Consider the following 15582-nt stretch of genomic DNA (forward strand, 5'->3'; position numbering starts at 1 on the left):
GGCTTCATGCGCTACAGTTTACCTGTACTGGGCAGGACCCGAAGAACAAACTTACGCGTACTCCAGTCGATTCAAGCTCAAGCACTGAGGATATGCCTTGGGCTTCCGAGATGCGCGTCCTCAGCAGCGACTGTCGTCATCGCTAGTGATCACCCCATCACAACATACATTCGCGTCGATGCTTTAAGAATGCACATAAGACATGCCGCCCGGCATCCATCATACCACCTCGTCTCACTTCCAGCTGCTAGGCCACACTCTGCGTTCAGCGGTATTATTGATTCGCGTAGCGCAGTGATTCCCACGAACTTCACACACGCAGCAAGACCGCCGTTGCCGTTGTGGTGTCTACATCCACTGGAAGCCCTGATAACCATTCCCGGCATACAAAAGAAAAAACACTCGTCATATCTGGCCCTACAACAAGCCACTCTATTGTTCCTGCATGAAAAATACAGTGGACGCCTTCACATTTACACTGACTGTTCAGTTTCTTCTACAAGCTCAGCAGGGCAGTGGTCATACCCGAGAAATCAGTCATCACAAAGTTCAAGACGTCGCATTTGACATCATCGATGGCTGCAGAACTCACCGCCATCCCTGCTGCTCTAGAGTTCGTTGTTGAAGAAACGCCACAGGCGTGGTCAGTCTTCGACTCCAAAGCAGCGCTCCAGTGCATTATGTCCCCATATCGTCATGGACCAAATGAACAGTTAGTCGCTGACATAAGACTGCTTCATCACCGCGCCATTGAGAAGCACCACAGCCTAACCTATCAGTGGATACCGGGTCATTGCGGTATCTACGGAAATGACCGTGCTGATGAAGCTGCCCGATCTGCCCATGATGCTCTCCATTCTGCAGCTATACCGCTGTCAAGAACGGACGCCGCAACAAGGCTTCGTTTCCATGCACGTGAACTGACACTGGCACACTGGAACTCGACGGAATTTACCAACGCCCGTCTTCACAACTTGGACCCGTATCTACAGCTCCGTCTTCCGTCAGGAATATCTAGAGCTGAGGAGACGCTCCTGTACCGCCTGTGGCTCGGGATGGCCTTCACGAAGGCCTACTCATTTCGAATTGGAATGGCCAGCAGCCCGACATGTGATAACTGTAGCTGCGAGGAGACAATCGCCCATGTTCTCTGTGAGAGTCCTCGCTTCAGTGCACCAAGAGAAGAACTGTCCAAAGTGTTAAATAGACTTGACAATCGTCCACTGTCGGAGGTTAAGATCTTAAGACACTGGCCGAAACCATCCTCGGCACAGAAAGCTTTGAAAGCGTTGTTGCGCTTTTCGCGCGAAACTAGTCTCATAGACAGACTTTAAGTAGTGTCGTTTATCGTACTATTGTTCTTTTTTTTCTTCTTTTTTGTAACATCTTTTTTCTATCATCTTTCACTCCCCCCTCCCCTTTCTCCAGCACAGGTTAGCCAGCCGGTCTGAGACCTGGCTAACCTCCCTGTCTTTCCGTTTTTCTTCTCCTCCCTCCCTCCCTTTTTTGCACGGATTAGATGTGCCTCAAGTCGTACCAACTAGCCCAACTCTCATATCCAATGATTACCTTCTTAACATTCATGTGACATTAAACACAGTTTCGCCGCAAGGGCGAAGCAATGAATGCGATAGCAAGGAACTAATGCTATACGAAGTCAGGCTCGCCAATGGATACTCTCAGTTTGAACAGCGCTTCTGTTGCAAAGGCGGCCGAAGCAGCGAAGGAAACTAGCGTGCTTCAAGTGTCGAGCTGTGATACTTGATAGTTCGCGCTCATCTTCTGTTTGTTCGTTTAGCGGCGTCCCTGAGCTCGAGTGACATTCGTACGCGCCGTAACATGAGCGCGGACATCACGGTGAAAGCGTGAAACATTCCTCTACCCCGCGCCACGAGAAAACCGCGCGAGCAGACAGCGGAAGGGCAAGCTTCTCCCATGCGCAAATATAAGAAGCGAGCGAGCTCGCCGACGACTTTTAAATGCGCCCGTCGGCCTCCTAGCGCCACCTCGCTGGTAATGAAGAAACGCTTATTATCGCCTTCTGTCTCTGAGTCTGTCCAGCGCTAAATGGTGTGTATATAATGCTCGCCGTTAGCTGCGTCGAGGATCTGCGTTTCGTGGCGTAGTGGATAGCGCCGCTCGCTGCGGAGCGGGGGGTCCCTGGTTCGATTCCGCGCTTCGGAAGCATTTTTCTGAGTTATTTTTCTTTGGGGCCTTTATATATATATACATACTTATACATATACGGTGCATGACGGCGGCGACGGCGACGGCGACGGCAAAATCCAGCCGAGACTGTCCATATAATTGCTATCGCAATAAAAGCAAGATCAGTTCAGATACAGGGGCATCCTCGCTGCAGTGCTCTGACCAACAGACGTCATTCGGAGACACACACTATACGCTGTCGCTGATAAAACGAGCACTGCATTCCGTAACATAATGATTGCAGTGTAATGATGTCAGCGACGTCCTCTTTAGCATTGCGATTGCGTCCGCACTCTGCTCGTCTTATCAGCGAGCCAATATCGCGTTTAAGATATCACGCGGTGGATGGCCGAGGCATAATTTATTGTTGCTGCGCCATGAAGTCCTTGACGAGTCTTAGGAAAGCCGCGGGCTTGTCCCGGTGGACCCAGTGGCCCGCTCCTTCGACGCTCACGATGCGGGCCTTGGGGAACGCGCGCCGGATCGCCCCGTGCTCGGCAGTCCTGAAACATCAAGGATTATATCTATCAATCTTTTACCTAAGTAACACGTAAAGTAAACCGCCCACACAAAGACAGAGAGACAGACTGCCTCGAGTGTCCTATGTTGACACCTCTATTCATCTCGCAGATCAATCAGCGGGAGAATACTGATACTACTAGGCTGCTATTAATAATGTACTGCTGCTATCACCGCTGTACTAAACAACTATACTATACTACGCTATACTATATTATACTATACTATACTGCACTACATTATGCTATACTACTGTTGTTGGGGTACTGTCTGTCTGTCTGTCTGTCTGTCTGTCTGTCTGTCTGTCTGTCTGTCTGTCTGTCTATCTATCTATCTATCTATCTATCTATCTATCTATCTATCTATCTATCTATCTATCTATCTATCTATCTATCTATCTATCTATCTATCTATCTATCTATCTATCTATCTATCTATCTATCTATCTATCTATGTGAGAGGGAGTTTCAAAATTTCCGGGGGTTTTCATCATGATAACCACAATATAATTATGAGGGAAGAAGTGTAGTTGGGAGTTCTGGACTGATATGGCAACGGACTATACGTGCAGCTAAATCGAAGTACACGGGTGTTGTATTTCGTCACTATCGATATGCTGCCGCGCCGTGGCCGAGAATCGAACCCGCGTCCTAGCTTAGCAGCGTGACACCTTACTCGCTAAACTACCACGGCAGGTGCAGAGAGAGACTGGATGATTAATTAAGTGGCTCAGACTGACTGACTGACAGACAGACTGACAGACAGACAGACAGACAGACAGACCGACCGACCGACCGACCGACCGACCGACCGACCGACCGACCGACCGACCGACCGACCGACCGACCGACCGACCGACCGACCGACCGACCTGACTGACTGACTGACTGACTGACTGACTGACTGACTAATTAGTTCATTCATTGACCAATTGATTGAGCTTCACGCTCCAAGATCATAGCGAGGAACCGCGTTGACTGACCGCGGGTTGATTTACGTCATCTGAGGTACGCTTGGAGGCGCACTTGAATGGTTATCACGTGATCTTTTTTCTATCCAAGCGGAATGCAGCATAAACCGTTGGGAATCGAACGTGCGACCTGGCCCCCAGCAATAACGATACAAGTCTCTCCCTCTGCCACTGCAGCAGTTATGTCGCGTTTCAGTTTGTGAGCACTATTTATGAAATCACCGAATTAATAGGTGAAATTAACCGGCCACACAAAGAGAGAGAGAGACAGAGAAAGAGTATCCTACCTTTACACGTCTATCCATCCCGGAGATCATTCTGCCTATAAGCCTACTACTAGTACCACTATGCTGCTGTTACCACTATACGATCGTACTATCCTGTACTATACCATTGTTGGGGTGCTACACTACTACTACTACTACTACTGCCCCGCCAAGGTGGTCTAGTGGTTATGGTGCTCGACTGCTTACCCAAAGGTCGCGGGATCGAATCCCGGCCGCGGCGGCTGCATTTTCGATGGAGGCGAAAATGTCTGAGGCCCGTGTACTTAGATTTAGGTGCACGTTAAAGAACCCCAGGTGGTCGAAATTTCCGTAGCCCTCCACTACGGCGTCTCTCATAATCATATCGTGGTTTTGGGACGTTAAACCCCAGATATTACTACTACTGCTACTACTACTACTACTACTACTACTACTTCGTTTCTCTCCTTACTAAGTGGAAAGGTACATGAACAAAACATTGAGGTCCAAAAGCGTTCATTCTTCGAAACCAGTCAGAAATACATGCGCGTGCGGGCAGAATACGAGGATGGCTTGGCAGGCTAGTCGGTGCTGCGTCATGCAAGGTTACGGTGCACACAGACGGGGACGAAGGAAGAACACACAGGACATAGCGCTCAACTAACAACTGATACTTTATTTCTGAAGGAGCAACCCTATTCGCCGCGAGATCGGGCTACAGGTGGCAGCATCGTCGCCGCGCTAGTCTGGATAGTGCGCTCTTCATGCCCGAATTAATGCACGAAGCGCGCCGAACGTTACAATTACTCGTGAGAGAAGCGCATTCTGCCAATGAACGGGTTGCTCGCCGTCGGCGATAGTCGGTGTTTTCGCAATGGGTGACGTTTTCTTGTTGTTTTATTTGTACATGTTTAGATTGTGTTCCACCCACTAAGCACTGCTGTATTGCGCGACTGTATTAACTATTTACGTCTTCTTCATTTGGATGCCCCTCAACAAAAAGAGAGCCCGTATTCCTGCACGATGAGTTGAAATAGCAGTTTGTGCACTGCGTGCTCAAATATTCATTCGCATTTCTTATTCAGTTCTCCATGAAATGTAGGACAGTTGATAGGTTTACTGAGGAAACCTACGTGGCTGACAGCGCTTTAGCGCTACGGAGACGTTTAACACGCACACGCTTGTTTTTATTCCAGTAATATTACACAAAGCTAACTGTACAGCACGGAAATTTCTTCGATTGATTACTTGCACGACAGTAATGGAACAATGGTCCGGTTGTTTCACGGGACCAAAGTACGTTTTTTCATACGAATAATGTCCGCTGCCTTCCGTCAATCTTAACAACGCAACACGAACGCTCAAGATAATGTAAAGAAGAAAATGTGGCTTCGCGTGAAATTACTACGACATAAATGTAAACTACGCCGTTTGGATTAATTTTGACCATCAGCGCTCTTCAACGCGCACCTTAAGCTAAGTGCACGGGTGTTTCTGTATAAATTTCGCCACAAGTTAAAATTGCGGAGGGCAACTCAGTTTTGCGATTTCCGTGTCATTTCATTTTCTGTTCTTTTTAGGGGACAACTTAAGTACCGAAGTGTCAGACGTGAGTTAACAGAAATATTTATCTCTAGTGAGACCTGGACCGTACACAACTAAAGCTCGTCGCGTAACGTATAAACAACACCTAACCACAGCGCTCGAGTACAAGCGAGCCTTTTTTTTTACCACCGCGCCGCTAGAAGGCTATATTAACATGAGATTTATTACTTCTCATCTTTAGGGCAACGCCAAGTGCACTTTGCAATGCGCTTGAACCACAGAGCAGCACCTACACTTATATGACTCTCGTGAACGGAGGGTACGACGACCACACCCGGCACTCTCGACAAGTGCACTCTCTGATCTTATTACAGTACATATACAGCCGATCAAGGCCGAATGCTTCTTTACATCGTGTTAGGCATACGTACGAGCGGTTAAAGTTGCACTAACGCAACGGAACAAACCGCCTTTTGAGGATCTGCATGACGTACGTGCACATGCAAACACAACGGGGCTAGCAGACGACGCATGGAGCAATCCATACTAGGCGCGGTTCAACCAGAAGCCGCTAGGCGGCGACTCCGCTCGATCTCGCTGCCAATACGGGCTTGACAATCCAATGACACCACTCTTAAGCACCAACAAAAAATAAAGTAAGAATATGACACTAATCATTTTGCACTCGGCCTATTGCTTATCAGCGTTCAAAAATTCTGTCTCCTTTTTTCAGTGCGTCACTCAATTTTATTTGTCACGATCAATTTCGTAAGCTTGTATTACTTCTCGGGTCTTCTCGTGTGTTCTTTTTCGCCCTGTCTGTGTGCGCTGCAACCTTTCATGACGGATAGCTGTGCATTCTTTCTTCAGGAAAGTTTGTACGAGAAAACCGTGGCACGCTGGGCGCATAATTAAATGCAGAAGTGTGGAGCTAATCTGCTGGTCAATGGCTCTGGCGGGAAGACCACGAAAAGAACCAATACACGTGGAGCATAATACTACGTATGTATAGCAGACCATGCATCAATATTACAGTAATCGGTTTTTCTAAAAGCGTCGTGTTCTCGCCATTCAGTTGGCTGAATATTAAATTACGGTTGGCGAAGCGTTTATTACTGCATCTTATCGACTGCGGAGATCGTTCTGGGCGCACTCGAAGAGTTGCTAACAGAAAAAATGAAAAAAGGTCAAGTAAAAATATTTAAAAAAAAACGTTTTTCTAGAAGAGCATGGGTGTAGAAGTAAGCGCAGAACATGTCATACGGAGGTGTACTTTAATAACCGCAACTGACATTTTATTACACTGGCCTCGCCACGCGTCCAGCAAAAAGAAAAAAAAAAGGCAGATCCCACGTACCGTGCGAATGCATGTTATGCGAAGCATGCGCGGGATGGTGACTGTGGCGTAATTTTTCACATTGAGCGAAGCGTTACGGAATGACGCTGGAGAAATATGGAAGTGGCATACGCACACTCATATGTTCAAGAGTCGCATATCTATTATATAACCAGTTCTTTACAGTTGCTTAACGATGGCAACAGCAACATGGGTGTTACCAACATCAGACGCGGTAAGCTGATATGTAGTGATTATATTCTTCAATGCTGGATAGCGCGAATCCGAACAGGACAAAGAAAGAACGCAGATGCACAGGACAGGCCTTACTCGCAACTAAGCTTCATTCAGGAAAGTTTCCCTACATATATACACAGCGGAGTGGCACACGCAGGCGCACTGCACGTACGTCACAGTCGTAATTACAGTTGTTATGCTTATACTTGTCCGTTATGACGGAGAATGCGCGCACGTTTCACGTACCCGTGTGTATGTGTAGAAGGGGTTCTTGACAGTTCTTGAACAAGATCTTCATCACCGTGATCACTGAGCACCAGCAGCTTGGACCGGACTTGTTAATCGGATCCCTTCGTGATCGCGGCTCTTTCTGGAGTCTAAGTGTAGTGACGTGCGAGGTATAGTGCAGCTGGTGGAAATCCCGGATGCCTCTTACGACGAAATGATCTATAATGCCTCCTGTCGTGGACGTGGCAGCTAGGTCTTTTGATGCCCTCTCCAAGTCCAATCCATCTTTCACGCAGTATAAGGACCAAGCGTTGTTGGGTCTTGATAAATAAATGTTGAAGTCACTGGTGATGATGAGAGGCCTGGTTCTCTCAGGATATTTATTGTAGGAAGCAGTCTTGCCGGTTCTTGCGTAATCCACGTGGTCCACCTTGCGGACCACATGGACGAGTGGATGATAGTTGAGCGTCTTCTAGGGGTGTTCTGTCTTCAGTTTCCTCACTTCTCTTGTGTCCGCCGCGGTGGTGTAGCGGTTAAGGCGCTCGGCTGCTGACCCGAAGGTCGCGGGTTCGATCCCGGACGCGGCGGTCGCAATTCGATGGAGGCAGAATGATATATGCCCGTGTTCTGTGCGATGTCGGTACACGTTGAAGAATACGCAGTGGTTTTCGGACATAAGATCCCAACAATTAATATTATTATCACTTTCCTTGCGTATCAGTGTGTGTGCTCGCGGTTACTGTGTTGGTTGTGACTATGTATCACCTGTGGCACATACACGCATAACATTAACTGTGGTTTACGGGTATGTGCCACACGTGACTGAGAGAAAGGGTTTCATGATGTACGAGACAGGTATTTTGCGTTATTCCTGTAATGACCAGTGAATCGTGTTCGTCATACTCTGATCCCCTGCTACGCCAATTTTGGTATAGTAGAAGTTATGGAGACGACTAGACTAGTTATGGAGGCGGCTAGATAGATAGATACGTAGATAGAAACAGAAAAAGTGCTTGAGGTTCGCTAAGAAATGCTTCGCATTTAAAAAGAAAACCCATTTGCGACGGTCCATGCCATCTGCTGTTCTGGTGGGTAGTGCTACTTATAGCCGTGTAAAGCCCGCGAGGTGTTTCCCACACGGTAAACAGTCTTAGTCAATATATTTTTCTTCGTGTGTTGCGTTTGTACTGCGAATGACCCGTGCCACTGCGAGAAGGAAGGGCTAAGTCGTACCTGAGAAGAAAGACGTAGCAATGTAGAAAAAATCCCTAATCTAAATGAAGGAGTCCCGGCTGCCAGCGCTGATGGGAAAGTTCGGTTAATTGACATCTACGTACAATCTGATAAGGATAACTGGGGTGAGATCGGTAATTATACTAATTAAATTCTGGGGTTTTACTGTAACTTATACAAGTGTTTGTGTGTGTGTGTGCGTGCGTGCGCGTGTGTGTGTGCGTGTGTGTTCGTTTGTGTTTACGACGCCTACAGCTTCGAGCAACGTGAGAGACTTGCAGCTAGCACACATTATTATTATTATTATTATTATTATTATTATTATTATTATTATTATTATTATTATTATTATTATTATTATTATTATTATTATTATATTACAGTAAAAGCTCGTTAATTTGGTTATCACAGGACCGGAAAAAGTGTGCGAATTAACCAAATGCCGAATTATGAAAAGTATCAAGAAAACAAAGAAATGTCTGTTACGTCAGTACACTTTCATTTCCTTGATCATTATGTAAATATTGTACTTATTTTGCATAAGAGCAGAGTAAAAGCAATTTTCGTCATCCTGCTACTTCGTTAATTCTCACTGCGACCATATGTCGCCAGACTCCCGTGTTTAATTAGCCCGTAATGTTCTCTGCACCCCTCCCTCATTACGTACCGCCACCACCACCACCACGCGCAGCTGACGATAGTTCCTTCGCAGGCATAATGACCGACAACTGATAGTTCGTCCATCATAATGTAGCAAGCGAGCTTTATGCCAACATACCATGCACGGCTGAAAGCTCTTCATCTCAGCTTCCGCCATGTTTGAGTTTTGTGACATTGCGCGTGCACTGCATCAAGTTAAAACGAAGCTGTTGAGTGCCGGATCCGAATATGGACAAAACCATGCGCGGTCACTAACTGATGAAGGCAGCGATGTGGACAGCGCCGCCTCGTTTCGGTTATCTGCGAACCTTTCTTTTTTTTGTCACTCTTTTTTGCGCCGCTCAATTTGCGGCACTTCGCGCTCGCCGCGCTCCGAGGGTCGTCTGAATTTACCGGGTTGCTGGCGAATGTGGCCGAACTAACGAGAGCTTGGTGCCATTAAACGATGCATATGCTGGCCGGGACCAGGGAACACGTCCGAATTATCCGATTTTTCGAATTAACGAGGGTCGAATTAACGAGCTTTTACTGTAGTAGTAGTAGTAGTAGTAGTAGTAGTAGTAGTAGTAGTAGTAATATAGTAGTAAGGGATTCGTTGTCAGGTACATAGAACTTCGTAGTGTGGTCTGTAACTGTAATGAATAAGACAGTGAAATCAAAGATGTTAACTAGGATTACAACCAGATTGCAGTTGTGGGTCTGCACACATCTACTCTGATTCCCTCTTCTTTATCCGTGTTTGTTAGCGCATTTAAAAGCCTCTACTATGAACGTCAACCAACTATACGCCGACTTGGGGCTCTACTTACTGCGTTACTTGCGCAAGGCAAAAGAGCTGACATCGATTTACTGCTTATGCTCGAGTAAAAACGGTATCTCTAAGTTGACGGGCTGATGAAAGTATTTACGTGGAAACGAACGACAGAGCGAGCGGCCGCTCCAAGGTATGCCAGTGCTTGTCTGTCTGTATGTCTGTCACACGATTCAGCCACCCGACCAAAGTTTAAGCGCTTGCTGAACGCCCAGCCATCTTGAACTGGTAGCTGTGTTCATACTTGCGAACATTGTCGATCAAAAAGAAAATATTACGAATATCTGAGGCGCAACATCAATACGTAAGTATTAGGTGGTGTGTTCCTTTACTAGAAAATACATAGATACGTAATTCTAAAGACCCTATTGTTTCTTAGGCTGTGCTTAAAATGCGAAGCTATGCACGAAAAAGCCTTCTACCGACGATATGGTGCTGCCACCTGGCAGTGGCCCTGGGAACAGCATCACGGGTGGCCGCGGATGAGACCAGGACTCATGTAGTACGGCCGGCAGAAGACTATCGTCTTTCGACAACATTTGCAGTGACGCACGCAGATATTTTTTTAATGTCAAAGCCTGTCTTGCGCTAAACAGTGTACTTTCTCCCTATATATATTGCCACGTGCGTTTCTTATAAGCACTTTTGCTGTATTCGGTCTTCGCCGACAAAGACTGTCAGCAACGCTCAGCGCAAACCGCGCCTCATTGTTCGAGAAGCTTCGCGATTATTGTAGATTGTTTTGTTAAGATTGCGCGCAAGACGCGAACACTCGAGCTTATTCTTGAGCGTGCGCGACAACCAGCGATAACGCTGGAATATTCGACGGTACATGTATAAATGTCGACGCACTTCACCGCTTGTCAATTGATCGATGTCGACACTCTGTTCGCCGCTATTAGTTCATACCGTGTGTGTGTATTGCTGCTGACCTAACTCAGGTAATACTGAGATACAGCCAAACAAGCCACCGCCGGACCACCGCGTAGCACCCACAGACCAACGGCCTGACCGAGCGTCTAAATAAGACCATCGCCGACATGCTGGCCATGTACGTCGACGTCGAACACAAGACGTGGGACGCCATCTTTCCGTACGTGACCTTCGCAGATGTCGCAGATGACGCCATACAAGTTGGTCTACGGACGGAGCCCGGCAACGACGCTCGACGCCATGTTACCAAACGTGACCGACCAGGAAAAAATCGACGTGACCACCTACCTACAGCGCGCCGAAGAAGCACGACAGCTCGCCCGCCTACGGATCAAGAACCAGCAGACGAATGACAGCTGCCGCTACAACCTTCGACGACGCCACATGGAATACCAACCCGGTGACCGTGTATGGGTATGGACGCCAATACGCCGACGGGGTCTTAGTGAGAAGCTTCTTCGACGATACTTCAGACCGTACAGGGTACTTCGACGCCTCGGCGCACTCGACTACGAGGTTGTCCCTGACGGCATTACGAACTCTCAGCGGCGCCGTGTGCGACCTTAAGTCGTCCATGTCGTGCGCCTCAAGCCATATTACGCGCGTTAGTGAATCTGAGGACAGTACTTTTACTTTATTGTTGTACAGCCGCCCAAATCTTTAGCTATCCTGCGCGAGCGCCGACTTTTTTGTGCGTCAGCGCCGTACGACGGAGCCAAGTTGCAAACAGGGCGAGAGTAAGCGCATGCCCATGAAGCGCGATCAGCTGGGCCCATCGTCTGCTTGGCCGTTCCTTCGTGAGAACGTCGCCCCACATTAACTCACGGATACGTCACACGCCCCCGCGCATGAGATAAGCTGACAAATGTGGATCGTTCATTTGCTATCTGGCGACGCAAACTCTTTTTTTGCCCTTGTAAGAGGGGAAAAAAAGCTTCCCTTAGCGATGGCATTTCGATATGTCTGAAGCATTGAAGCACGTCTGGCGTGGATATCGGCCCTCTTACACAGGAAAAAAAAAAAAAGCGTTTGCGTCGCCAGATAACAAATGAACGATCCACATTTGTCAGCTTATCTCATGCGCGGGGGCATGTGACGTATCCGTGAGTTAATGCGGGGCGTCGTTCTCACGATGGAACGGCCAAGCAGACGATGGGTCCAGCTGAGCGCGCTTCATGGGCATGCGCTTACTCTCGCCCTGTTTGCAACTTGGCTCCGTCGTATGGCGCTGACGCACAAAAAAGTCGGCGCTCGCGCAGGATAGCTAAAGATTTGGGCGGCTGTACTTTCTTGCTTGGCTTATTTTTATTGTACTATCTTGCTTGTGCTTGTTTATTGTACTTTCTTGCTTTGTTGTTGCATACATTGCATACAATGCACTAAACGAGTATTTCTGCTCAGTGTTCACGAGTGATGATGGCAAGATACCACGCATAGCTACTCTAGACGTTACTCCGCCCATAAGCTCCCTCGACATAAACGAAGCGGGAGTACTGTCCTTGCTTCTTGCCATTGATGTGAAAAAATCGCCAGGCGTCGATGAAATACCTAATACCTTCCTCCGGAGATACGCTGAATGGTGCGCCAAATATCTTTGCATTATTTTCGACAAATCACTTTCACGTGCAGAAATACCACACGACTGGAAGCATGCAAAGATTATTCCCATCCCTAAATCAGAAGACCGCTCACTGTTGTCCTCTTACCGCCCTATTTCTCTTCTTTGTGCCTCATCAAAACTGATTGAGCACATTATATTTAAGCATTTTCAGTCTTTATTGAAAATAATGGCCACTGCGACACTCGACGACACGGCTTCCGTCGCGGAATGTCGACCGTAAAGCAACTACTGGAAACCGTACATGAGATTGCGGCAGCACTGGACAGCCAAGGCCAAATTGACATAATATTTTTGGATTTTGAAAAGGCCTTCGACCGTGTATCCCACCAAAAGTTGCTATTAAAACTAAAATCCATTCTCAAAAACGACCAGCTACTTCAGTGGATAGAGGCCTATCTGACAGACAGGCGACAAACAGTCGTTGTCGACGATGCAAGGTCGGACTCATCCGATGTGCGGTCTGGAATACCACAAGGATCAGTATTGGGTCCTCTGTTTTTTCTACTGTTCATCAACGACATAGTGCAACACATACCAGTTAAAATTCGGTTGTTTGCAGACGACTGCATACTCTACAATGAAATCCGCAGCGAGGCCGATCAGGCTATCCTAAATTCATCTTTATCTGTTATAGCTACTTGGTGCTTAGAATGGCAAAGGAGCATTAACCTCAGAAAAGCAGCATCGATGACGCAAAAACTTGGTGCTTAGAATGGCAAAGGAGCATTAACCTCAGAAAAGCAGCATCGATGACCATAACACGCAAAAAGAAGTCGTTACCCTTTGTGTACAGCATTAATGGTCATAATTTATCCTCTGTTACGCAATATAAATACCTCGGTTTAGTGATCACGTCGGACCTTAGGTGGAATAACCATGTAGCTCACATTAAAAAAAAAAAAAAAAAAGCCATGAAGAAACTTGGATACCTGAGAAGAACCTTGGCTAAATCTACGAGCAATATAAAATTGTTGGCTTACGAGACATTCATAAGACCATTACCAGAATACGCTACTCCTGTCTGGGGCCCTTACACCCAATCAAACGTAAGCGAAATCGAAAACATGCAGCGGAAAGCAGTCAGATTAATTCTTACGGTCGTCAAACATCGGTACGTGCTCTTTTACAGGACGCGAACCTCGAAACTCTAGAGATACGACGCTATCGAGAGAGGCTCAAGATGTTATACCTAATTTATCGTGAACATGTCAAAATAGATAAGAAATTGTATATTAAACCGTGTAGTCGGCGCCCAACCCGTTCATCTCATTCGTTAAAGTTAACCGGATACTCGTGCCGAGCCAACATGTTCAGACAATCGTTCTTCCCCCGTACAATCCATGAATGGAACGCATTGCCCGAAAATGTACTGCAGAGCCCAACTATGTCGTCGCTCTCGCTCATCTATGACCGGAGGTGTTTCCCATGGCGTCTGTTGCTTTCCAGATGGCGTGCGATAGTCAAAGAATAGCCATTACACCCCGCTTTCCGTTGTCGAGCGGCATGCGCTCTTTTGCACATTCTTGTCGTTTTTTTCCCTTGTAGTTATTTTTATTTGTCCTAAACTGTCAAAATTTCACTCTGTGATCTCTGTATTTTCTTACGAGTATTTTCACCTGTATTACCTTATGTGTTTTACTGGATTCTATTGTTTCCTATGTTTCACATACTGTAAAGATTGTTCAACACTGTTTTTAGTCTTATTTCACAGATTTGTTTCGTGTTGTTTTCACACAGGGGCGTAGCCAGGGGGGGGGGGGGTTGGGGGGTTCAAACCACCCCCGAAAATTTTCAGTTTTGCTTGCGTATATATACACGCGCACATAAAAACGCACGCACGAACATACATAAAGTATGGTACCCCCCCCCCCCCCCCCGAAAAAAATTTCTGGCTACGCCCCTGTTTTCACAGATTTTATTTTGTACAAAAATGTACAATTTTGTACATTTTATTTTGTACAATCCACTCCTGTCTATGGCTTGTAAAACAAGTTGGCAGTAATAAATAAATAAATTGCCCCCCCCCCCCCCCCGTGTTCTGTTTTAAGCAACGGGACGATGCTTTTTCAGAGGGGGGCATTGCCACGTGCGTTTCTTATTAGCACTTTTGCTGTATTCGCTTTTCGCCGACAAAGACTGTCAGCAACGCTCAGCTCAAACCGCGCCTCATTGCTCGAGAAGCTTCGCGATTTGTAGATCGTTTTGTTAAGATTGCGCGCAAGACGCGAACACTCGAGCTTATTCTTGAGCATGCGCGACAACCAGCAATAACGCTGTAATATTCGACGGTACATGTATAAATGTCGACGGGCTTCACCGCTTGTCAGTTGATCGATGGTCGACGCTCTGTTCGCCGCTATCAGTGCATACCGTGTGTATTGCTGTAAATTAACTTTCCGTTTCTCGGCCACAAGTTCGGCCAAATAAAGAGTTTCATCTTGGACACGTCGCCTGTGGTCTTCGTCAACGCCACGACCACGTGACAATATTAACAATGCATATTTTATGAGAACGTGTTACTGGCCGGTATCATCAGCACTTTCGTCCGTCTAAACAGCGGTCTATATTCTGTATATTAAGGCGCTGCTCAAACAGCTACAAAGAAAAGTTCATACGACCCTTCTCTCATGAAGAAAAGCTTGGGAGTTAAAGGGAAAAAATTCGTCCTAGCTACTCTGGGGATCTAAACGTTCTGGGTTGACGATTTCTTTTTTTCAAAATATGGATATCTCCTTCCCTAAAAAAAAGCCGTTAATTGACGTTTTTCGCATCTGCGTACCATTGTCGATTGCATGGCTTTTTTTTTTCTCAGCAAACTTCATTAGTAATTGCAGACTTATTTATTTATTTATTTTATTTGTTTAGTTGTTTATTTATCCGCTCATTTAACAGATCCGCTGAGCTTCAACAAGTTTAAATTGGCAACGTTCGACAGGGCACTTCCTTTCCTGCAGCAGTGAAATCACGATCTGCGAAAGGGGTGATGTCCAAAAGTCCTCTGGCATGTTACGCTACGGTAGTATCCAGAATCTCAAG

General features: G+C 46.7%; 1 protein-coding gene across 3 annotated transcripts in view; it reads right to left on the reverse strand.

Annotated features, from left to right (window-relative positions):
• Positions 1 to 15582, reverse strand: part of LOC119389988 (protein ABHD11) — a 76402-nt gene that overhangs the window by 39308 nt on the left and 21512 nt on the right. For 2 of the 3 annotated variants that reach the window (XM_037657481.1, XM_037657480.2), the window contains exon 6: positions 2550 to 2711. The exons of the other annotated variant lie outside the window; for it this stretch is intronic. In XM_037657481.1, coding sequence (XP_037513409.1) covers positions 2570 to 2711 — 142 coding nt within the window. In that variant the 3' untranslated portion in view covers positions 2550 to 2569. Of the gene's footprint in view, positions 1 to 2549; positions 2712 to 15582 lie in introns of those variants that run through there. 3 annotated transcript variants of the gene reach the window in all.

The sequence above is a fragment of the Rhipicephalus sanguineus genome, chromosome 4, assembly GCF_013339695.2.
Source record: "Rhipicephalus sanguineus isolate Rsan-2018 chromosome 4, BIME_Rsan_1.4, whole genome shotgun sequence".
Taxonomy (NCBI): domain Eukaryota; kingdom Metazoa; phylum Arthropoda; class Arachnida; order Ixodida; family Ixodidae; genus Rhipicephalus; species Rhipicephalus sanguineus.